The 26169-nt window shown below is 51.1% G+C and overlaps 1 protein-coding gene across 28 annotated transcripts in view; it reads right to left on the bottom strand.

Annotated features, from left to right (window-relative positions):
* Positions 1 to 26169, bottom strand: part of DLG1 (discs large MAGUK scaffold protein 1) — a 2685689-nt gene that overhangs the window by 490073 nt on the left and 2169447 nt on the right. For all 28 annotated transcript variants that reach the window (XM_069618589.1, XM_069618591.1, XM_069618601.1 and 25 more), the window contains one exon: positions 14964 to 15078. In XM_069618589.1, coding sequence (XP_069474690.1) covers positions 14964 to 15078 — 115 coding nt within the window. The remainder of the gene's footprint in view (positions 1 to 14963; positions 15079 to 26169) is intronic.

Genomic DNA, 26169 nt, shown 5'->3' with positions numbered 1-26169 from the left:
GATGGGATGGTCCGACGACGTATTCCATATCTATGACATGTAATCACCACAGCTGTGCTGCTTCGGAAACTTTTTTTTTCGGCGTCTGCGTCCTGCGTCGATGACGTCGATGCGCCGTCGTCGAGGGCCTCCTCCGACGTCCGACGTCATCCGATGTGATAAGTAGGACGTACGACGCCAGTAGCCTCAGTTGTAGTTTTTTCCCCCAGAACGTGTGACACTAGCCAACTGCCAGTCAGACACAAAGCCTTGCGGAACGTAAGCTGCAATCGCAAAAGAAATTCTGCAGCGGGGAAGGCAGGGCGGGAGCGATATGGAATACGTCGTCGGACCATCCCATCGAAAGAACGTTACCAGGTAAGAAAGTAACTTGTTCTTCGAGGGGATTGGGTCCTCCGACGTATTCCATATCTATGATAGACTCCCAAAGCAGTACCAGAGCAAGGAGGAGGGAAAGAATTTAGAATCAAGATTTAGAATAGCCAATCAAATAGCAGAGCAAAGGACCGCCTTGCCAAATGCCAGATCCTGTGCTCGGATGGAATCGAGGGAATAGGGACGTACAAATGTATGTACTGAAGCCCAGGTGGCTGCATCACAGATGTTGCGAATAGGAACACCCCTCTGCAGGGCAGTAGACGCAGCCATACCCCTGGTAGAATGGGCCCACAAGCCAGCCGGTGGGTCCTTACCCGCCAAGCGGTAGCACTCCGAGATGGCCAAAATAATCCAGCAAGACAAAGTCTGTTTCGTCACAGCTTGACCCAAACGCTTTCCAGCGTAACCAATAAAGAGTTGATCATCCACTCTGACCCGGGACATGCGTGAAACATAAAAGCTTAAAGCTCTCCTAGGATCAAGCCTATGGAGTCTCTCCTCTTCCTTACCAGGATGCGGAGGAGGATAGAATGCCGGAAGAACAACCTTCTGGGCCAAATGAAATTCCGTCACTACCTTCGGAAGAAAAGAAGGACGAACTCTAAGGACAACCCTGTCCTTGTGAAATACAGTGAAGGGAGGCTTAACTGAAAGTGCCTGTAACTCACTCACTCTGCGAGCGGAAGTAACCGCAACTAAAAACACAGTTTTCAGAGTTAACAGCCTCAAAGGGCAAGAATGTAAAGGCTCAAACGGAGCACCCATAAGAAACTTAAGAACAAGGTTTAAATCCCAACCGGGCACCAGGAAAGGTGACGGAGGGAACACATTAGTGAGCCCTTTCAGGAACTGTGAAATCAAAGGGATTTTAAAGTAAGAACACTCTTCAGACGAGCGCTTAAAGATGGACAGCGCCGCCAGGTAACCCTTAACGGTACCCACTTGCAAGCCCCTGTGGGCCAAAGAAAGTAAAAAGGACAGAACCATGGGGATGTCACATGCAAAAGGATCCACATTCTGAACTCTGCACCAGTCGCAGAACTTACGCCAACGGCAACGGTACAGAGACTTTGTTGCTGGCCTTCGGGCCGAAAGCAACACCTCCATCACGTCCTGAGGGAGGTCCCAATCCTTATACCTCAACCTTTCAGAAGCCAAGCGTGAAGGTTGAGGGATCTGACCTCTGGATGGAGAACCTGACCCCCCTCCCGTGAGAGCAGATCGTCTCGGTAGGGAAGACGACGTGGAGGGCAGATGGATAAGTCGAGAAGGTCCGGGTACCACGTCCTCCGAGCCCACGCCGGGGCAATGAGGATCATCCGGGAACCGAACTTCCGTAACCTCTGCAGCACTTGCGGGATGACTGGGACTGGAGGAAACGCGTACAGCAGCGGGAAGGACCACTCCACCACAAACGCGTCTCCTAAGGCTCCTTTTGGAGGAAATTCCCACGAGCAAAACCTTTCGCACTTCCGGTTGACACTGGAGGCGAAGAGATCCACTTGAGGGGTCCCCCAAAGGGCGAAGATCTCCAGGAGAATCTCCTGAGCCAACTCCCACTCGTGAGAGATCGCGCTCTGCCTGCTCCGAGCTTCCGCCGTCACGTTTTCGGCTCCGGCCAGATGAACTGCCGAGATCGAAACTTCCTGCTGGATGGCCCAGAACTCGAGCTGCATCGCCTCCCTGCACAGAGGAAGTGACCCCGCCCCCCCCTTTTTGTTGAGGTAGTGCATGGCGACTGTGTTGTCCGTCAGGATCAGGACATTCTTCCCTCGCACAGACGGCAGAAAAGCCTTCAGGGCTAGCCTGACGGCCCTCAGCTCCAACAGATTGATATGGAGTCTGGACTCCGACGGAGACCAACGACCGCTGACTGTCAGCCCGTTGGCATGAGCTCCCCATCCCGTGAGGGATGCATCCGTCACGATCGTCACCTCCGGCCAGGGAAGCCAAAATGGAGCCCCCTTCATCAAGTTGCCTTCGACGGCCCACCACAGAAGGTCCCGGGCGACCGAGGACGGCACCTGAATCGAGTCCGACATCCTGCCGGAGGACTGCGACCATTGCGTCTTGAGTGCCCACTGCAAAGATCTCATCCGCAGGCGAGCCTCTGGCACCAGAAGAATGCAGGATGCCATGAGGCCGAGCAACCTCAAGAACTCGAACGCTGGGAGCGTCTGGGCATGCTGAAACTTGTGCACCATCTGCTGAATGTGAAGAGCCCTCACCTGGGGAGGAAAACACTGCCCCAGGGAAGTGTCGAGCACTGCTCCGATGTACTGGAGCCGCTGTGTTGGCGTCAAATGGGACTTCTTTAAATTGAGGGAGAAGCCCAGCCTGTGAAGGGAGCGACAGGTGACCGATAGATGATCCAGGACTTGCTCGGGAGAGCTCCCCCTGATCAACCAATCGTCCAGGTAGGGGTAGACGTGAATCCCCCCCTTGCCTGAGATGCGCTGCCACCACCACCATGAGCTTGGTGAAAACCCTCGGGGCGGAGGTCAATCCGAACGGCAGGACCCGAAACTGAAAGTGCGAGTCGCCAACCGCGAACCTCAGGTACTTCTTGTGCTTGGGATGGATCGGCACATGGAAGTAAGCATCCTTGAGGTCGAGTGACACCAACCAGTCCTGAAGCTGAAGGGCCTGGAGGACTTGAGAGAGAGTAACCATCTTGAACTTGTCCTTCCTGAGGAGTTCGTTCAAACTGCGCAAGTCCATGATGGGTCTCAATCCCCCGTCTTTCTTCGAAATCAAAAAATAAGGGGAATACCATCCCTTGTTCCTCTCCGCCACAGGCACCAGTTCTATGGCGCCTTTCTCCAGCAGGGCTTGAATTTCCTGCGCAAGGAGCGGATCCGGACCCTGCAAAGAGAGGTTCCCCGGTGGATTGTCGCGAGGCCTGTGCCGAAAGGGAAGACAGTAGCCGTGGGTTATGATCTCCAGAACCCACACATCTGAAGTAATGGCTTGCCACTCTACAAGATGCTGCGCCAGCCTTCCCCCAACCGGCGAACCATGGGACATGGCCTCACGACTGAGTGGGAGCGGCTGCGGCGTTACCCGAGGGCAAAGAGGCAACTGCCCGAGCGGCCTTGGCACCACGGGTACCCTGTCGTCCACCTCTGGTACCCCTGCGTTGGCCTCTTTGACTGCCAGCTCCTCTCGCTTTACTGAAGGATGAGTAATAGCGAAAGGAACCACCCCTCCACTGCTGTCCCCTAGGACGAAAAGGCGGAGGTTGGCGAACTGCAGCGCCCAACGACTTCGCTGCAGCTTTTGAGGTCTGCAACCTCTCAAGGCTCTCGTCAGCCTTGCTGCCAAAAAGGTGTTCACCGTCAAAGGGCATGTTGAGGAGCCGGGACTGCACATCAGGAGCAAACCCCGACTTCCGCAACCACGCAAACCTGCGTATCACGGTGCTCGCCGCCATGGACCTACTGACGCATTCAGCTAAGTCCAAACCCGACTGAACGGACTCACACATGGCATCCTTACCATCCTGGACCATAGCAAGGAAACCGTCCCCTTCGGGAATATGTTCAGCCGCTAACGCAACACAGTTCCACAGAGTGTGCGTGAAACGCGACAAGGCACAAATGGAGTTGGCCGCCTGAAGCGCCATACCACCAGAAGAAAACACTTTCTTCGCCCAGCCATCAAAACGTTTGTCGTCCCTATCAGGAGGGATGGTAGGGTACGACGCATGCTTCGCCGGGGCCGTGGCCGCCTGCACCACCAAACTCTCCGGAGTGGGGTGCCTGGTCAAGTAGCAGGGGTCGCCACTGGCTGGACGGTATTTTCGCGACAAGGATCTGCCCACCGCCGGGAGACTCTCCGGAGCAGTCCAAGCCGCCGCCACCCTTCTCTGTAAAGCCATATGGAACGGCAGAACCGGGTCAGTTGGGGGACCAACATCAAGGATGTCCGTCAGATCATCCTGCACAAACTCCCCTGGGGGAGCAGACCATCCCAAGTACTCCGAAACCCTAGCCATAAGGCGTTGGTACGAGGAATCAGCATGAGAGCCAGGCTCAGGCCTACAAAACTCCACCTCCGGAGAGGTGTCCAGACCACTGGCATCATGCAGTGACTGTCTCAACTCGTCAAACTGACTATGGCCCGAGACAATGTCATCCGGAACCTGACTAGGAACCAGGCCATCAGAATCCTCATCCGCCTTTGAAATATAGTCCAGGCGGCGAAAAGAAGGCACCCTAGAGTGCTTGCTCTTAACCAGAGCCTTCCTAGGGGGTCCACCCGTGCCCCGGGGTACCTCCGTCACGAAAGGCGTCGATCGAATCGGCGCCAGCGTCGAGAGAACCGGCACCGGCGCCGAGAGGATCGGCGTCGACGTCAGATGCAGCGCCTCCAGAATCGGCGGCGTCGACACAGCCCTCGAGGCCGGAGCCCCGAGCGTGTCCCTCGACGACCCGAGCGTCGACGGCCTCGACGACTTCCTCGAAGCCGGAGCCTCGAGAAAGCCTGTCGACGCCCTCGACGCCTCAGACGTCGATGTCTTCCTCGAAGACTTCACAGGTGCACACGGTCTCGAACGCGTCGAGGACCGGGACCTGGAACGGGTACGGCGAGAACGAGTCTCCTTGTCCGAACGGGACCTCTCCCGCGACTCGTGCCGACCACTCATGCGAGCGGTGTCTCTCGACCTCACACGACCGACCCCACTCGGGGGCGCCGACGGCTTAGTACCCTGCGACTCAAGAATCGCCAGCATTTTCTTCCCGAAGGAAGCCCATTCCTCCGGCGTCGCACGGCTGGTGGGGTAAGCGACGTGCCGGGCAGAGTCCTCCGAGGAGGACCTGGAAGACGACCGGTGTCGGCGCTTCCGAGAACGCCTCGAAGAGGCAGAGGAGTGGCGAGACCGACTCCTAGAAGGAGACCCACAAGACTTCTGACGATGACGCGGAGAGTCACCCCTCGAATCATCCGTCGAAAGCCCCGCAGACTTCGACTTCCTGGGCTTGGACACCCGACCTACCGACAACTTCTTCTTACGTTCGCGTAAGGCTTTGGACGTGAGCGACTGGCAATCGATACAGTCATCCGTGTCATGGGCCTCCCCGAGGCACCAGAGGCAGGCGTCGTGCGAGTCCGTCACCGACATCTTGGACCCACACTCCCCGCACTTCTTGAAGCCCGGACGCGGGGTCGAAGACGAAGTAGCAGACATCCTCACACGAAGGATTTGCACAAAACGAAACGGTTCGAAGAACCGAGAAGAACAGAACTCCAAAGAGTTGAGGCGTGAACCGAGAATCACGAAGCAACACGTTCGCGGAAAAAACGGAACTGAGGCTACGGGCGTCGTGCGTCCTACTTATCACATCGGATGACGTCGGAGGAGGCCCTCGACGACGGCGCATCGACGTCATCGACGCAGGACGCAGACGCCGAAAAAAAAAGTTTCCGAAGCAGCACAGCTGTGGTGATTACATGTCAGATATTCTGGCATGGATTCACAAGCTCATGAATAACGAATACATAGCAGTACAACATTACACAACCATGGGTGGTGGCAAGGCTCAACAGATGCAATTCAATCTTACCTCTGGAACAAGCTCACCTCAAGCGAACAGGTTGCGTAGCACTGCTTGGCCGATTCTGGACTCCTCCCTGGAATCCCTGTCGATGCAGTATAACTTCGTGAAGGTGTGCATGGACCTCCACGTAGCAGCCCTGCACATGTCCAGCAGGGGCACACCAGACAGGAACACCATTGTCACAGCGATTGCTCTGGAGGAAAGGGCTCTCTGATGGCTGGGCAGCGGTCGGTTCACCAACTGATGACAGTGCGTGATGCAGCCCGAGAGTCACCATCAAATGGAAGCCTTGGACAAGGCCTTCCGATGGTTCACAGGACCAAAGTTCACGAACAGTTGTGAAGTCTTACGAAAACTCTGTGTGTGTCGCGTAGAACTTCAGGGACGAGCAATGTCCAACGAGTGCAAGGCCCTTTCCGCTAGTGAAAGGTTTTGGGGAGAAAAAAAAAACAGGTAACACTAAAGGCTCGTAGAGGTGAATTCTGACGGAACCTTTGGCACGAAGGAGTGCTGCGTACGCAGCACCACCCTCGACTCGTGGAAAGTCAGGTACGGTTGCTTACAGGACCTGGATCTCACCTACCCTTCTGGCAGAGGTGATGACCACAAGGATAGCTAGTTTCCACGAGAGAAACTGGAGAGGGGCCTAATGTATAGGCTGGAAGGGGACCCGCTTGAGCCTCATCAGAACCATGTTGAGTTCCCACGCAAGGGCAAGAGCCTTCCCCGGTGGAAAAGTTCAGAATAGTCCTTTGAGAAATTACTTCACAGGTCGGTGGGACCGAAGTGAAGATCTTCCTGGGGACCTGGTGTAGCAGGGGATAGCCACCAGATGTATTTTGATGGATGAGTGAGCCAGTCCAGCCTTGGCCAAGGATAGCAATAACTGAAGGATCTGGGGGGCCGTGACCCTCAGAGGGGTAATCTTCTGAGACCGGCACTGCCTAGCGAAACGCTTCCACTTGTGACTGTAGAACTTCAAGGTTGACGATGCGCTGGCCTTGGCGAGGACCTCCCTGCAGTCTGCTAGTATCTCATACCCTCCAAACCCTAGGGCTGCAGGAGCCAAGCCCTCAGGTTCAGCGATCCTTGGGTTGTAATGGAGGATTGCGCCACGGGTAGCTTAACCAGAGGCAATGCTGACAGGCTGAAAAGGTCCAGATACCAAATCTGCCTCGGCCACGCCAGAGCAATGAGTATCATATCTTGCATTTACACTGAGTGTGCTGATGACTCAGCAGGAGTGGAAACTGAGGAAAAGCGTACAGAAATAGCCCTTCCCATGGGAAGGAGAACGCGTCCCCCAGGCTCCTCGGCAGGTGAAATCTGCTGGAAAACTTCCGGCCTTTGGAGTTTGCCGCTGTCGCAAACAGATAGATCTGGGGTCTGCCCCATTTGACAAACAGGCGGTCCACCTGATACTGACAAAGCTCCTACTCGTGGCAGGAGCGCAGTTCGCTACTGAGGGAGTCTGCGATGGTGCTATTGACTCCCGGCAAGGGACGAGGAACATCCCTGGTCGACGGCCCAGCACCACAAGACCTGCGCTTCCTTGGAGAGTGTCGGGATCGAGTACCCCTTTGCTTCCTGATGCAAAACATGGTGGTGGTGTTGTCCGTGAAGATCCCCCACCACCCTGCATTTCAGAGACGGGAGGAATGACCTGAGGGACCAGAACACTGACCGTAGCTCCAGGATGTTGATATGAAGATCCCTCTTCTCTGGAAACAACAGGCCTCTGGCGTGCAGATGTCCGGTGTGCACTCCCAAACCCTCCAGTGAGGTATCCGTCTCCTGGTATAGGGGATTTTAAAACCCTGTGCTTGGGCGATGTTGGAGCGGACGCCCCACCATCATAATGCCCGACGGAACTCTTTGTTGAGAGATCTTGCCCGTGAAGCTTCCGGACACCTGCATCCAGTGGGCACCCAGGAATTTCTGTAGGGGTTGCATTTGCGAGGCAGATACAGGATGACATGTCCAGCAACGACTTGATGGCCCGCACCATGGCTGTCTTCGTTGACGACAGCCGTTCCACCTTTCCTTGAATGGCTGCTAGCATCTCCTCCGAGGGCGACGCCAGGCAAGACACCATATTGAGTCTGGTGCCTAGGATCAGTGCATTCTGCAATGGAGTTAAGCCGGACTGGTGTGTCCTTTGGCGAAAGTGTCCAGCACCCATCGGTCAGTGGTGATCTTTCTCCACTCACTGCCGAATCTAGTCAGCTGGCCTCCCACGGGGGACACGAGTGGGGGCCAGACATCCCAGACAGTTCAGGCTTGCTTCAGCGGGGCCGGCATGCCCTGCGTGCGACTGACACTGCCCTCTGCTACAGTAGGCCTGGGAACGACCTCTGTAGGCTTCTTGCACTGAGGATCTGCAAGGCTATCGGTACGATGTGGAGAACCCTTTTGAAGACCTGCTCGACTTTCCCCTGGAGGAGTGAAAAGATGATGAGCGGTGCTGCTGGAGAGTGCCCAGGGAACGGGCCATCTCTGTATCCGTCTTGATGGCCTGGATGGACTCGTCAACGGCCTTCCTAAACAGATTCTCTCCGAAGGGCATATCCAGCACCTTAGCTTGGACCTCTTGATGGAAATTAACAGCTTTCATCCAAACTTGTCGACAAAGCAGACAAAGTTCCCCCTTTTTCCACATCCCTGTGTCGGTGACGTCCTAAGCCACTGTGTCATACCCCATGTCCCACGCACTCCTGACAATCATATCTCCCCTGCCCGAGACCTTGGAATCCCAGTTGCTCGCCCCTCTCCGCCCATTCCATCACTTTCCCCTTTCACGCTCCGGGACTCACATGTGCTCTCCGCTGCACCGCCTGCACGATCGCGCCTCATGGGAAACAGAACACTTTCCAAGTTACGCGCTTTCTTACACTGGCAACTTCCTTGGCGTCTGGCAGCCCGGAGAATCCGCGTTGGACTTCCGTGTCCCGTGACAGCCGTCGCTCACTCACATGACCCGATAGGCCAGACACGTGACACGACGACGCGTCACGTGACACAGGGTAACGTCAGTACCGCGAGTATTTAAACACGGATTTCCGTATACTCGCTGCTTCACAGCTGTTACTCGTAACCTGTTTGGCGTCACGTGTTTCAACTTGTTGGACTTTGGATACCTTGGTTTTTCGACTCGGCTTTGTTACACAGACTATCCTTGGAATTCCCTTTTGGCATCAACTTACCCTGGATGATCACCGACCACGGATTGTTTATTGGACTGCCACACGGAACTTCCCTTTGCATCTGGTAACCTGGACTTCATGTTTTGGAACCTCATTGCCTGGTTACGTTCTTGACATCAGGTGGACACTACACTATACCACTCCTGGATGCTCCAACCTGAGTGGTGCTGCATAGTGAGTCCTGGAACCCTTACCTCCTAGGTTTACAGCCCTTCTTCAGTCATCCCTGGTAAGCCCATGTCACGTTGTTTGGTTTTGCTGCTTACTTGATTGTTTGGTACTTAACCATTGTTTTCTTGCAGCGGATCGGGTTCTTCAGAGGTTCGTGGTTCCGGAGTGACATCTCCACCTGTGGCCTCAAGGGCTGCACAGGGAGTGATTTTGGTCCTCGCTGTGCGGCACTTGGGGACGGAGGTCTCTTCTGCCTACACGACACTCAAGATCACAACACACTGTGATGGCATGATCCGACGCCACGTCCCCTTCCTGGAAGAGAGCGATGGCCTCCATCATCTTAACGTCGGGGAGGAACACCAGGATCGGTGTCCCAGCTTGTACCACAATTCACTGTCGTACCTGGCCAGGAAGCCAATGCGGTAGCCGCCTTGATAGTGGACACTGCGGTGTAAATCATCTTTCCCATGGTGTTCATCTTTTGCCCCTCGCTGCCCGGAGAGACCAAGGAAGAAGAGGACGGGTTGGCCAACAGTTTCCTCATGGCCGCTGACACCAGCGAATCTGGGGATGGCTGCGACCTGAGGCACTTGGGTGCGGAGTCCGGCACCCTGTATTTCTTCTCCAGCCTATCCTGTTTGTCTGGAGCTGTGCAAGGGTTCTTAATGAGTGCCAGGCCCTCCTCCCAAACATTGTCCAGAAAAGGCACTGCCATGATCGTATGCCTCTCAGCCTTGCGCCTTTGATACAAGAAGCCCTGCTTCTTGGTTTCCTCGGGCAACAGCTGGAATAGCTTAGACGCCCGGGCGATCATGGAGTGGAATGATCCCACCTCATCCGGTAGGGACACCGTATGTGGAGCATCCAAATGTGGCGATTCACCGTTTGCTGTGACGATGTCTTCGTCATCATCCGTCGCCGTGTCCGTATCCGTTGCCGTACCCGTGTCTGAGGCCGCCAGGAGAAAAGGGGTGGAGGAGGTTGATACGGGGGCGTCGGATGACGCTTCCTCTTCTTCGATAGAGGCTGATCGGGGACATGGGGAACCAAAAGGTACCGGAGGCATCCTCACCTGGATCTCTGACACTAAGGTGTGTAGAGTCGACAGAATATCCAAGGAAATGTCCCTCGGCTAAGAAGGCAAAACAGGTAAACTAGGCCCTGAGCTGTTGTCACCACCATCCTCCTCTTCAACGTTCTTGTGCACCAAATGTAAAGACTCTTGGATCTTTGTTGTCCGTAGATGAGACCTCCATGGTTTGTGCAACGGCTTAAGAGGGCTGTTTTGGAGCCTCCTCGCACCCCGCTTCTTCCCCCCCCTGTCCCCCCCCCTCCCCCGAGGGTCTTGAACCTTCCTCTTTACCCCCTGAGAGTCTTGAACCAGGGCATGGGCCGGTTTCACGCCTTCTGGTGTGCCTGCAGACTTTGCCAAAGTCACTGCGGCGGCGTCACGCCTTGGGGGCTGGGACACTTTCTGAGCCATGGGAGCTACCCTCGTAGGAGGAGCACCCGTAGCTGTAGTTATCGAAGAAGTTGCCGACATGGCTTTAGCATGTGCCGGTTGAGCCTGCTTGGGCTACCCGCTTTCTTCTCCTCCGTCAGCGGCTTCTCGGATTTCTCACGCAGTTTAACCAGGGTAGATGACTTCCTCTTTGAAGAGGAGCTTGATGGTAGGCTTGCAATGCAGGTGGAAGGTGATGCTGATTGCGCCCCATTCCCTTTGGGACCCACTTCCGCAGCAAACCCGGTGGGCTCGAATTTGCGGGTCTTGGCCTCATCGGATTGAGGTGCCCTCAAAGGACTTAGAAGACGGCGCCTCGGACCGGCCGGTCCTGGGTGAGGCATGACCCGGCTCGCAGCACCAGTCAGAGGCCTTGGCGTTAAGCAATGCTGTTAGGGAGAATTCTCTGTTAAGGATAATTTCCCAAAACTAGTGAGTCCCCCAGCAGCTTTGCTGGATTTATGGGGTTTATTTTTTTCTCCTGCTAAGAGTGAGACTCTTTTTCTCCCACTCTTAGACATGATTTGAGATATCCTTTGACTTTGTAATGTGTTTTATGGGGTCTTTTACTCCATAGGGTTTCATGTGGTTTTTTGGTAAGTGTGTTACACAGCACCCTCAGTGCAGTAACACAGGGGTGTCATAGTGACCCCCAACCATAGACTCCATACCCTGGGACTGACTACTGTCTCCCAGGGCATGTAAAGTCACCATTGACTTTACTGGTCTCAAATTGGGAACAGAACCAGTACAAACCATCATATTGTGGAAGTACTGGTAGGGGTAATTCGATTACCCTTGAGTCTGTTTTTCAAGGGGGCACTGTGCAGTCCCACCTCGTCGAGTTTCTAGCTGGTGGCAGTGGTTACCACGCGAAATATTACTTAAGAATATTTACTATGGGATTTTCCCATTCATTTTAAACGCACCACTTTTTGGTGCAATGTTAAAGATACCGCTGGGTTATTTATTTAATATTTATTCCCCGGTTGGGTCTTTTCGCCAGGACTCGGTTTTAAAACGGCATTTGTGTTCGCCTCCTTGACTCCAACCCAAGTCGAGCCCTTTGTTCCACTTTTTGGCGGGCTTCTACACAGAAGCCTCCAAAAGTGGTGCCACTCTGGGTCTACAGGATGTGTGGGAGGGGGGTTTAGGCATCCTGCACTGAGTTGCCTCGGCAACTCAAGTTGCACTCTTGTGTGATTGGCCCAGTGGTGAGCCGCCCGGGTCACCACTTAGCATGTTCGAGTGACAGCTAGGACTGATGAATGGGGGTTTTCTGCATAAAAGCAGGGCTTTGGGGACTGGAACTGCAGACGTCGCCACAGGACCAAAGAATCCGAAGAGGGAGAAGCTGAGCCGACCTGCAACAACGACACCACCGGTGGAGCCCTGCTGAACCGACTCACCACTTCTTCCAACGACAGAGGAGATCTTCATCCTGAAGAGTCTTCTTCCTTTGACTGGTGGGGATAACCAGTTTGCCCGCCTTTTTGCCTTCCCGGATCATCTCGTGGCCGCCTTGCCTGTGCCAATCACCCCGGCAACCGGGATACCACGTTTTACCACTACCGTGAATAAAAGGGTAGTACCTCCGCGGCTGGTTTCTTCCCTGGCAGTGCAACGACCTTCAGAGGAAGAGAAGATCTCGACGTGGAGGAGAGCTGGACGACGCCACGACTTGCACCCACTGCCAGGAACAACTGCCCCCGCTGGAGGATTCTCTCCACTTTCAAGGTACTGTGTCCGCCTGGCCTCCCTCGCAACGGTCTGTGTGGGGTGTCTAGTAAATCCTCAACTTACCACTTGGGTTGGCCCTAGGCTGGCTAACTGAACTTTTCTGAGCTGAACTAATTCCCTTTCAAACTCTCTGCAAGACTTTTCAAGCCTTTTAAACTGTGTGATCTTGGGCGCATTGGTGTTCTACTCTCTCTAAGAAGGAGCCGGGTCTCTGAACTTTTTGCTCACAAGTAGACTGACTTTCCTGCCTTGCTGGGTGCTTCTAAAGTATTGTGTACTTTTCTAATTTCTGCCTTTTCCCTCCCTTTTTTGATAACTTATTGGAGTGCCATCTTTAGTTAAGCGCTCACCTCTGTCTGAAAATAAGTGGTGTTAACTAAGACTTGTCTAATAAGGAATAAGGGATGTATATATATTAATAGTGACTGTTTTTTGAACTTGCTTACAATAATAGTGCTGGAGTGTTTCCAAGTGTGTCTTTAAATAAATAATTATATACTTTGATACCAAAGCTCTGGTCAGTTGTTGCTTGCGATACTGTATTTTGGTACCTATCTTGTATACTGTATATACTGTCTAACTCTTCTTGAGATAAGTCTGGCTGCTCAGCCACAGCTACCAGGTAAATCTGGGTGGTACAGACTGCTACCAATTGGGTTTACTGCCAACACCTGTAGTCTTAAGCTTTTTGCAGTGGTCCCTAAGGGAGCTTTGTCTCGGGAGGATAGCTCAGCGGCAATGTGCTCGCCTTGGAAGCAAGATGACACAGAGCAACACGGGTTCGATCCCCGGGTCCGCGCTTAGAAACCTCTTGGTATTAAGCGCGTTATAAATAACCTATCATATCATTATAAATAAATAACCTATCATAACTGCACAGGTTTCTGCCTAACACATGCCGCCAGCCTATTACGCCTGTCTTTCGTTGTCTTGGATAAACCGAGGCATATCACGCACTCTACTTCCTTGTGGTTTGGGCGAAGTAGGCCCAAGAGGCCAAGTAGAATCTTCGATGGATCTTCGCCCTTGAGGGGAGTGGCACTTCACTGACAACTGGTCCCCGCTGTCGGCAGATGAAGAAAAGAGCACAAAGGCCTTTGAAACAAAACCCGTTTTTTCCCGTCGAGAAAACAAAAAAAGTATTAATAGCTCGGAGAGCAAACTCGAGGACTCCCAACACTGAAGCCTGCGGTAAAAATCTGGAGATGGCTGCCAGAGGAGGGCTTAGGGAAAGGACTGTCATTGGATGGGGCAATACGACCCAGTGGACAGTGATTGATTTAAAGGAGAAATACAGTTTATAAGTGAAAGTGAAAGGATTACCAAGCCTGATGGGGAATATTCATGAGCATGTGAATCCATACCAAAACCCATGCGGTGGGGGGAGGAGAGAGGGAGGGCGGCGGTGGGAGGAGAAGGAGAGAGGGAGGGAAAGAGAGGGAGGGGAGAGAGAAAGCGGGAGGGGGAGAGAGATGGAGGGAGAGGGGAGAAAGAGAGAGGGAGAGAGAGACTCACTTCCATTGGGAATCATGTAATTCTCGGGAGACTGGAACAATGGGAGATTGTGGGGTACTTAAACGGTTAACTGGTGAATTTGGATGGTTTTAAATTTTCACACATAAACATAACATTTAGATTGCAGGAGAAAACACGTTTAAGCATTTGAATATAGTCTATCTATTTCTTAGTGTCTTGAAAATGCCTGGATTGCCTGTTGCCTTCATCTCCTCACCCGCCTTTTCAATATATTGCCACCGGAACATCTAAGAAACAAGAAGTTGCGAGGAACCAGATGCATAATGAATATTTCAGTGCCTAATCCTTAACTAAGGGATACCAACAAGGACAAAGGGAATGGGAACCATGTAAGCTGATGCTGATGAAGCATTTTCCTAACTTGTGTTTCCCAAACGCTCTCATATAACTTGTCTTGTCGGATGCAGATCACTGGGGCCCCCTATGACTACTCATGGAAAATACTGCATAGCGAGAGTCAATGCAGTGCACAATCAATACATAGCATAGCACAGCGCTTTTTCTTAGTCTGGAAAATATATGTCAAACCCGGTGATGTCTTTATGAATTACCTTATGAATGCATCAGTAAAATTCACTCTAGAAGCCTCATAACCATCAAAGTGCAATTACGAGTATTTCATGTGCAATACATGTATATCTTTGGTTTGTAGTGTACTATTAGTGCACAGCTCTTAACCCATCAATTAGTATTAGCACTTTCTGTAACATGTTCACACTTCCAGTGACCTAATGTTCCTTTTTCCGTTTTCAGACGTACAAGAACGCTAAAATAAACACTGACACTGCATGCTATGAAAGTGAAGACAGTTGATCATAGGCTGCCAGAAAGCAGTACATGTGAGATGCAAATGAAATGGCTTCTGCTCACCTGACATAAAGCGATCGCTTTTGGCTGGTCCGCAGAGACCCTGACCCCGAGCTGATACTACTGTTCATCATCTGCTCCCTTAAATCATGGATCTTGGCTTCGAAACGACTGTATTCTGAAAAAGACAAGGGAATAAAAAAACAGCAACTAAGGTTTACAAGTTATGATGTGCGGTTACAGTCCTCTAGAAAGGCAGCACTCGTTAGAGACAAATGCCTTTATCAAACTGAATTTGATCAATATATTTATGATTTTCAAAGTACTGCCACACAAAATTATCATTCTGCTCGGTGTGCTACAATACCAATAAATCATTATTTAATTTGGCTTCTTTCAGACCAGCAGGGATATAAATATCTGATGTAGAAAAGAACATCAAGTTAATTCTGCTGTGTAGGGTCAAGTTTTAATTCTAGGTCATTAAAAAAAAACACACACACACAGGAAATGCATATAAACGGTGCTTATGCCCATTTTGGCAAAAACACTGAATTATAAAAACGCCCCAACAACAAGTCACCTACAAACAATGGGCGGATTTAGGCTTTCACGAATGCAAGACTCCCAGGAGGTTTGCAGTTCCGGTAAATGCACCTTGCAGAGTGTTATCGATTTTGTACAGTAGGTATTTAAAGGCAGCTGATTTTCCGGTTATTCTGAAAGCATTCTTCACAAGTACCCGTAAACAATTTTCTATGCGTCTCTCGTATCCATTATTTAATAGCAACCTGCCCCAACACGTCGGCTCTAAATTTGACATAATATTCGATTATCATTGGACATTTTTAAGAGCAAAAACGAGCGTACGCAGTGTTCGAAAAACAAGCAAGCGCGGCATGCAGATGAAGACGATTTCAATCAAAGAAACAATGCAAGTACCATACTTACAGCGACGATCGTTCAAGAGAAGCCCAGAGGCAATTCCCATTCAGCGCACCAATCTGAACGGCATCGTGTCTACACATCCACTACTGCTAATGATACCCCTCGCTTGTCAAGAAAAAGGAGGTGTTTGGCACTGGCAAGCACTACTCCCAAAGGCCCGTGAGAGAAATATGAGCAGCGTATCAGTGAGAGCAAATGGTAAAGCGACCATACTGGACATAACAGATCACACCTCGCTTCCTCCAGCAGTTGGAAGACACGCTGGTTCTCCTTTGCATTGCTGCTTTCAGTGGAAAGGGTATGTCGAAGGAAATGAACGTACTTGTCACAGAGTCCCCCCTTCTCACCTGAGCCCGATCTTTGCTGGATTTCTTGGTCGATGCCTTGTTGCGGACGGATCGGGTCTTGAATAAGGCTGCACGAGTCTATTCCGACTCCAGCGTGCGTTCAAAGTTCCGGGATGCCACGATCCAGGAATCCGGGAAATGAAGTGCACTACTCAGCACACAAGTCCAGGAAGTAAGAAAGAAAGGAGGGGGACTAGGAATGGAGTTAGTAGGTACAGAATCAGGGAAGCAATACCGCGCGAGCTACGGAGCACACGTCTGGTCGTTACTTTGCAATAGCATTGTGACGCGCAGAGCAGCGGGGGGGCGTGGTCTATTAATAGAAAACGCTACGTCCAACGTGTAGAGCGAGGAAGGTGTTTCACGCTGGACGGCCATGTTGGGAGTACTAGGCAGTGCAAGCCCCGTTGAGACAAGGAAGTCCAAAAAGGGGGGGGGGCGTTCTGTAGGTCATGACAGTACTAATGAAAGGAACACCCCTCCCTAATTTACACAAGTTGCCAACCTTTCCCAAACGTATAGAGTGGCAAGTTACCACGACTTCACTTGCAAGGGAAGCCTTGTACTTCTGAAGGAATGTACCATACCATGTGTTGGGAGTTCACAACTTCTCACATTTGGTACAGTAGGGATTCATGCCTTCAATTTTTTTTTTTGCTGATAGTGAAGCAAAACATTATGGTAATGTATGGGTGTGCAGGGCACCTGAAGTGTCCTGTCCTGTTTCTATGACCATGTACTAGGCATGGGTCAAGACAGGGAAGAGTTGGTTAGAAAGAAGAATACATTATAAGTTACCATAGTGACTAACGTACTCCTAGTCCATAGTTGCCTTTCCTCTATACTGTATGGGCGTGCCTCGCTACGGACAGTAGAGGGGACGTTTTTCCACCAGAAAAATAATCTTCCCCTTTAAATTTAGATGCATGCGGGGGCGTGGTCCTGGGAGCATGTGCTCCCCTGACTCCGCCCACCGGCACCACTCCTCAGTCCCCTTTGACGCATCGACAATATTACCATTTCCTAATGACACCAGTTTTATTAGGGGGGAGGATGGTGGGACATATGGAGGATGGTGTGACATATGGAGGAAAGGGGACTATGGACTAGGAGTATGTTAGTCACTATGGTGAGTAACTTATAATTACACCTACGTTACGTCCCCTTTCCTCCATACTGTATGGGCCATTACAACTGAAGGTAGCCCCAGGGTGGAGCGTTGCCTCTCTTAAGAAAACGAGTTCCTTAACACTGCTTGACCAAATGCTGTGTCCGACCTGGAGCCGGCATCCAAGCAGTAGTGCTTTCAAAAGGCTGAGGGCATAGCCCATGTCGCCGCCTTGCTGATAACCTGCCATAGCACTTGCCTTTGGAACGCAACTGCTGTGGCCCTAGCTCTGATTGCATGGGCATGCATGTTTGCTGGTAAAGGTTTGTGCTGCCCCTCGTACGCCTCCTTAATGGTCATAACCATCCACTTTGCTATGGAAGCCTGACAGCCCAGCTTTGACCCCCACGAATGTGACAAAGAGCAGGTGATTTGCACAAACTCTTAATTCTTTCCAGGTAGAATTTTAGAGCACGTCTGACATCTAGACAGTGCAGTACCCTCCAAGCGTCATCTTTAGGGTCCGTGAAGAAAGTTGGTAGCACTATCTCCTCATGTAGGTGAAAAGAGGAGACAACCTTAGGTAAGAATGCAAGGTGAGTTCCAAGCACCACCTTGTCCTTATGAAAATTAGTATAAGGCTCTGAGGCCACTAGGGCCTGGATTTCACTGATCCGGCATGCCAAGATGAGGCCCACCAGGAAGGCCATCTTAACAGTGACTAACCTGATGTCCACGGACACCATAGGTTCGAATGGCTTATGCGCCAAGTCGCCCAAGACCACGTTGAGGTGCCACATAGGGTGTAGCTTCTTGATGGGCGGGTAAAGCCTAGTCAGGCCCACCAAGTGTCTTTTAACCACCGGATTGGAGGATGAAAACACCTCCTCCTCCGAGTTCCTGTAGGCGCCAATGGCAGCCAGATAGGTGCAGAATGTGTCTACCTGTCATGAACCCCAGGATCCCAGCCAGTAACATTGGTGGCATTTGGTCCAGGAGAGTAGCCGCATGGCGCAAGTATAAGACTGCTGCCATTGTTTATAGGAATTGCCCCTTCCAAAATGGCCCCCGGGTTGGACCACTCAGCAAATTCCAATATGGCCCCTAGAGGGCCTGCTGCAGAAGTATCCATGGTGGCCTAGTGGTGCTGGGAGAGCCCAGGGCTATATAAACCCCGCCCTGGGCCACACCCAGCGCTTAGAGTTCTCTCCGGCACTGTAGCAGCGTGACGCTTTGCCTGCTACAGCCCGATCCGGCTACCAGGGTTTGGGAGCTTCTGCCTCTCTGCTACCCGCCGCAAGCCTCTTGGAACCGCTCCTCAAACATTGCGAGCCCCAGCACCAGCTGTTTTCCTCACGGACACCTTCAGCACGGCGCTCGCGAGCCTCCCCTTCACGGCCCCAGCAGCAGCTGATCACCCGAGGGCTGCCTGTCATCGCGAAACCCATCAGCTGTTCACACGCGAACCTGCTCGTTAGGGAGAATTCTCTGTTTAGGCTGAATTTCCTAACCTAGTGAGTCCCCCAGCAGCTTTTCTGGATTTTAGGGGTTTATTTTTTTCTCCTGCCAAGAGTGAGCCTCTTTTACCCTCACTCTTGGACATGATTTGAGTGTGTTTCTTTGAATCTAGATGTGTTAATGGGCTATGGGGTCTTTTACTCCATAAGGTTTCATGTGGTTTTGTGATGTGTGTTACACAGCACCCTCCGTGCAGTAACATGCCCTGGGACTGACTACTGTCTCCCAGGGCATGTAAAGTCACCATTGACTTTACTAGTCTTAAATTCTGAACAGAACCAGTACAAAGCATCATATTGTGGACGTACTGGCTGGGGCAATTCGATTGCCCCAGGGTCTGTTAGTCGAGGGGGCACGTCTCAGTCCCCCCTGATCGAGTTTTGGCTGGTGGCAGTTGATACTACTTTTTATATTCAACCGTAAATATTTTCCTATGGGATTTCCCATTGTTTTAGGCTACTATCTTTATTTAATTATTTAAGGTAGCCTCGAACATACCGCCGGTTTATTTAATTAATATTAATTCTCCGGTTGGTATTTTTTGCCAAAACTTGATTCTAAAATGGCGTTTGTGTTCTCTTCTGTGACTCCAACCCAAGTCGAGCCCTTTGTTCCACATTTTGGCGGGCTTCTCCACAGAAGCCCTCCAAAGTGGTGCCACTATGTCTGGGGTACTTAGGAGGGGTGGAGGGGAATTTAGGCACCCTGGACTGAGTTGCCTAGGCAACTCAAGTCGCACTCCGTCCTGATTGGCCCAAGTGGTGAGCCGGCCGGCTCACCACTTAGCATGTTTGAGTGACAGCTAGGCTGAGTGAATGGGGGTTTGCTGCATAAAAGCAGGGCTTTGGGGACTGGAACTTCAGAAGTCGCCACAGGACCTAAGAATCCGACGAGGGAGAAGCTGAGCCGACCTGCCACAACACCACGACCGGTGGAGCCCTGCAGGACCGTCTCACCACTTTTCCCAACGACAGACGAGATCTCCCGCCGGAGAGTCTTCTTCCTTTGACTGGTGGGGATAACCAGTTTCACAGTCTTTTCGCTTTCCCGACGTATCTCGTGGCCGCCTTGCCCGTGCTAAGCACCCCGGCAACCGGGATACCACGTTTTACCACGACCGCGAGATAAAGGTACCACCTTTTACCGGAAAACTCAGCGGCTGGGTTCTGCCCCGGTAGTGCAACGACCTGCATCTTTCCTCCACGTCAAGATCTGCTCTTCCCCTGGACGACGACGCAACTTGCAACCACTACCAGGAACAACTGCCACCGCTGGAGGATCCTTCCCACTTAAGGTACCGTGTCCCACCTGGCTTCCCTTGCAACCGACTGTATGGGGTAGATTTAGCCCCCGGCTTTCGAACCTGGGTTAGCCTGGGACACCTTGGCTAAACTTTTCTAAGCCTCTCTAAACTCTTTTCTGAACCCTCTGCAAGACTTTCTAAGCCTAGTGTAACTGTGTGATCTTGGGCGCATTTGTGCTCTGCTCTCTCTAAGAGTGGGCCCAGCCTTTGGACTTTGGCTCACCAATGACTTTTTGCTCTCTGCCTTAGTGTTCCGGAATCGTAGAGTGGTGTAACCCTGCATATTCTGTCTTTTTCCCTCCCTTTTTCACAACCTTAGTAGAGTGCAATCTAGTTAAGCGCTCGCCTCTGTATGAAAATAAGTGGTGTCTTACTGTGATTTTCTAATAAGGGAAAAAGGGGTGTATATATCATAATACTAACTGTGTTTAGAATATTTCACAATAAGAGTGCTGGAGTGTTTCAACTGTGTGTTTATAAATAAATAATTATATACTTTGATACCCAAGCTCTGGTCAGTGTTTGCTTGTATTATTGTATCTGAGTGCCTATTGAGTATACTTTGCATACTGCCTAACTCTTCTTGAGGGAAGTCTGACTGCTCAGCCACAGCTACCAGGTAAATCTGGGTGGTACAGAATGCTACCAAGTGGGTTTACTGCTAACACCTGTAGTCTTAAATCTTTTGCAGTGGTCCCTAAGGGAACTGCACAGGTTTCTGCCTAACACTGCTATTCATCATGGACACTTGCAGCACGGCACTCGCGAGCCTCCCCTTCACAGCGACTCCAGCAGCTGATCTTCTAGCCTCCCCTTCACAGCGACTCCAGCAGCTGATGTTCTACGGACCTAACAGCTGACCCCTCGTTCACTTGTCAGCACCGTTGCTCTGCATACCTATCCAGTCATTGACACCTGCAAAGGAGCAAAACACACGGAGGGTAAGTCCATGGAAAGTCACCTCTGGCCCACTCATCTCCTTCAGACTCCTAAGGCTACCACAGAGTACAGTACTCCATTAAGCAAGAGGCTACCCCAAGTCAGTTTGGGTCACTGAACCTGCCTCAGACTATTGCTACAGCCCAGCTCAAACCTGCGCAGATCCGCGCTCCCCAGTGAGGACATACTAAAGGCAGTTGGGTGTGCTGCAGCAGGCCTGGGCCACCCGGACTCGGTGAAGGAACCGGGCCGGAACTATTGAACCATCCACAAGAACCCAGTGAAGGAACTGGGAGAGACACTGAAGGACTAAGCTACTTTAGCTCATACCCAGGGATCCAGCAGCTCCAAGGGACCTGGGACCTACCTTAACAACCCAAATAACTCGCTCACATTCTGATCACTGGGTTTTAAGCCGGTAGTGAGCAGAGTGGTGAGGAGTGTTCTAGACAACCAGCAAATCAAAGACCGGACCAGCACTCGCCGACAGACTAGACCAGGCACTCCTGCAGGGCCCCAGAGGTAAGCGTTACACTACCTGCACCCCGAGTGTGTGAGCTGTGCAGAGATGGACACCACATTGTCCAACTTGCAGGTCAAGAGATCAACCACCTTTGATTTTGCCCAGTGACAAAACCTGGTCCACTTGCTTTTGTATTGGCGCCTGGTAGCATCGCTCCTAGCCCCTCGTATACTCTTTAGGTTGGCTTGCGACAACTGCAGATGCCTCAGTGTGACCTGCTCAGGAACCACGCTGCAAAGGCTAACCTCTTGTGGGCGGGGTGGATGACGGTCCCTGCGAGAGTAGGTGTGCCTGATCCAGTGGAAGGTGTTCTGGGCCTGATCCGAAAGGCTGAGTAGTTCAGAGAACGATGGTCTTGCAGACCACCACTGAGCTATCAGGATGATACGGATGTGCCAGGCCCCCCTGATCTTGCAGATTATCTGTGAACCACGGGGGTCAGAGGGAAGGCATATGCATTGAAGTCGTTCCACTGGATCTGCATTGTGTCGGCCATGGAGCCCCGGCTCTGTCCCTGCCAGGATGCAAACTGTTGTACAAGGTGGCAAAGAGGTCCACTTGAAGATGACCCCACCTGTCAAAAATCCCCTGAAGGACCTGCTTGTTCAACTGCCATTCGTAGTTGTCCGCACCCAGCCTGCTGAGCCTGTCTGCCTCCAGGTTGGATTCCCCCGGGAGGTGTTTTGCTGTAAGGTGTATGTTGTTTAGCTGAGCTCACTCCCAAATGTCGACTGCTAGAGTGCAGAGGGAAGGGGGCCAAGTGCCACCCTGCTTGTTGATGTAATACATGCTGGTGGAGCTGTTGGTCTGAATAAGGATCACCGTGAACTTGATGATCGGGAGGAAGGCTTTGAGAGCGAGCCAGATGGCCATCAACTCAAGCCAGTTGATGTGGGCCACCTGCTCCTGACAGGACCAAACCCCATGGACGCTGTGGCTGCGCAAGGTAGCTCTCTAGCCCCCTAGGGAAGAGGCAGCGGTGATGGTGATCTGAGGCGCTGGTTGACGGAAGGGCCTGCCTATCCGCAGGTTGCCGTCCATGGTGGAGATGATGCAGGATGCTGACCATCTCTGCATGGGAACCCTTGTCCTGGCTCCAGGAGGTTGAGAAGTTTAACTGCAAGCGCCTCATCCTGAGCCCCGTATGGGGCACAGCGAAGAGACATGCCACCATGATGTCCAGTAGGTGTTGGTACCACCACGCCAAGGTCACTGCTCTGCTGAGAAAATGCCCCATGGCCCTCTTGATGGCTATGATCTTGTCCTCTGAGGGGAAAATCCTCTGAGCTTGCATTCCAGATGAGGCCCAGCAACGTTAGACTCTGCGTGGGCTTCAGCTGTGACTTCTTGAGGTTGATGGAATATCCCAGCTCGTGTAGTGAACTCATGAGGGTGGAGGCGGTGTGGTGGACTGCCTCTGGAGACCTTGTCCTGACGAGCCAGTCGTCTAGGTATGGATAGACATGGTGACCCTGGGCGCTGATCAGGGCTGCCACTGCGTTCATCAGTATTGTAAAGACCCTGGTGCCGTATTGAGGCCAAAGGGTAGAACCTTGTATTGGAAATGGAAACCCATGATCCTCAACCTCAGAAAGCACCGATGGGGCTTCCAGATCGGGGCGTGTAGGTAGGCATCCTTCAGATCCAGGGAGCCCATCCAGTCTCCCGCACACAATGTTTCCACTGTAAACTCAGGGGTAGCCATCTTGAACTTTTGAAGAGGAAGAGAAAGGTTCAAGGTGGAAAGGTCCAACACAACTCTCAGGCCAACCTGATGATTCTTGTGTATGGTAAAATCTGTTGATAGAAGCCCAGACCCCGCTGGGAGGCTGGGACTTGCTCCACTGCCCGACTCTCTACGAGCCAGTGAATTTTTGCCAACAAAGTTGCCGTTCCAATCTGTGGGAGCGGAGGGGAGGAGAGAGGAGAAGGAAGGATAGGCAGCCAGAAGCCTGTGGATACTACTGAAAGGATCCATGGGTCCATGAACCTTGTTCGCCAGCGTTGAGTGAAGGGCAAGCCTGCCCCCTATTGGAGACTTGTGGATCAGGATGGCTGTGTCATGCCTTTTTTGCCCTCTGCGGCTGGGGCTGGTGACTGGGAAAAGCCCTTGTGCGCCGCCTTGTGTTGCTTGCGCCCGTGCTGGCTCGGGGATCTATCCGGTTGCCTGAACCGTCTCTCCTGGAAGCCCCTGAAACTTCTGAAAGACTGATCTTTGTGTGAGCGCTGGTGCATCTGGCTGTATGCCTTGTGTGTGGCCTTAGTGAGGATCGATAAGGATTTGGCAGTCTAAACTGTTCTTATCAAGTTCCTCGTCCGTAGTGTAATGGAACAGATCGCCACCCTCAAAAGGAAGGTCCAGTATACGCTCTTGGACATCAGGGTTGAACTTCGTCACCGTAGCCAGGCCGTCCTTCTCATGTCAGTAGCAATACATATGGCATGCCGTGAGGTGTCAATGTGAGCCACCGTGGACTCCATTATATCCTATGCTACAATTTTGGCTTCAGCCAGCCTTGAAGCATGCCTAGTTCTGCACCAGGAGTTCAGGAAGGTAATCGGCGATCTCTTGCCAGAGCCTCCGGTTGACAGCAGCCAGCATGGCGTCAGCATTGGACTAACGAAGATGCAGAGAAGCATTGGAATAGATCTTCTTTCCGTAGAGTGAAGCTGCAACGATCACTGAGGGGTGTGGCTGGGGGTGTGCCAACAGCAAGAGGGGGTCCCCCTCCATTTGCATAAACCTGGCGTTGAGGCGCCTGTTTATAGGCTGTGTAGAATGAGGTTTGAGCCATCCTTTTTTGGCAAGCGCCACCACGTCCTTTTGCATTGGTATCCCTGTTCTAGCCGTGGGGCATAGAGTGAGGACCTATGCTAAGACACCCGTCTCTGGTTGTTCCACCTCAGGCTGTGGGAGCCCCAAGTACTCCATCCAGACCGATATACTGTGCACTCCTATTCAGTGTGTATGGTTCGGCTGGTTCTGGGTATTTCAAAAAGATTGTAGTAATTTTGTTTGAGGTGCAGAGGAGAAAATGGTCAACCGTGGCATATGGGCTCCGACAAATGGAACAAACTAACAGAGCTCCCGAATGGGGGAACTCCCGTCCGTCTCCTGCACACTATTCTAAGCTCAGATAAATGAGCCAAACTTTTAGGAAACAAGCTGACCCAAAGCATGGGCAGCAGTTACAATCTTTGGTTAAAATTACAGTTCTTCATCATCTGGGGTAATTGAATACTGTATATATTCAAGAAAACAACTTGGTGTTTTAATACAAGCATTCCATTGTTATGGCCCAATGCGTTTCGAGATATTCACTCTCTATATCAGGGGCACAAATCAAATTCTACAAAAAATATCAAATGATAAAGTTTTAGTCATAATGTACATTATAATTCAATTTCATAGTGTCATACAATCCAAATCTCAATATGCATAATCTTGCTGTAATAATCTGACAAGTTCTATAGTTTTGATGTTATCTGAATGTTCAATAATACTTATTACTTCTGTGGTGATCACAATTCAACTGTGTCATGAATCCATATGGCAGTAATGTTCTCAATAACTTTGTAGCTATGAGAAGATCAAATAAAGCTCGTTAGGAAATTCAAAATGGCCGCCTGTTATACTCGCGTGACGGTGTTGATTTATATAACCATGGGCTCACCAGAGACATTATATTGAACATTACAGGAATAATTGACCTTAGAATGGGTGTGTAGAACATGAGCTAACGGGAGACAGTAGCAATCAAGGATACTAACTGGCTGGTCACTACCAACATCCAAGTCTCATCTCACATACATTTATATCTTTTCATGAATAGGATCACTGTATTTTGAGACCTTGCACATGCATTATTTATATTCTAAGAAAAATGTGGATACACTAGAAGCTTATCGTTTTATGAATGAGAATTGGTTTATTGCTATAGGTACCATGTGACATTTGAACAGATCAGTAAGCCTAGGTGAATGTACACATACTCGTTTTGCAGTCAGATGTGTTTTACATAAGATTACCAACGTCTTTATTATACTTATTTCAGTAATACGATCCACCCCTTCATTGAAAAATATTGTTTAATGAGATTCATATAGAACATTATGAATTACGCTCCATCGTGTTGAGCATGGCAATGTTTACATCTAGAACGTCATGGACGTCAAACGTGATGACGTCACTGTGATGCCATCACGCGAGTATAACATGCAGCCATTTTGAATTTCCTAACCAGCGTCTCTGTTCTGGATCCTCAGTGATCAGAAAATCTGAGTACGTAAACCCTTAACTTAAGGGATTTTCACAATTTTTTCATGAAATATCCCATAGGAGTACATTCCCTAATACCCACCATCAGATCTTTTTTTCCATATCTACAGATTATAATCACCAAATGGAATTTCCTTTTTAATACCGCACACAGTGATGTAAGGCAGCAGGGTGAGCCTTTTAAAGATTTTAAGTTTGCATTTGCCATGGCCTCATTTATGGGATACATTACTCACCGTAATCTTATTTCTGATGCTTGTATCTGCTTAGATTCATATGCTGTGCATAGGCCGACATCTAGTGG

This window comes from Ambystoma mexicanum, chromosome 10 (genome assembly GCF_040938575.1).
Source record: "Ambystoma mexicanum isolate Mex_15411 chromosome 10, UKY_AmexF1_1, whole genome shotgun sequence".
Classification (NCBI taxonomy): domain Eukaryota; kingdom Metazoa; phylum Chordata; class Amphibia; order Caudata; family Ambystomatidae; genus Ambystoma; species Ambystoma mexicanum.
This window is presented reverse-complemented; position numbering and strand designations above follow the sequence as displayed.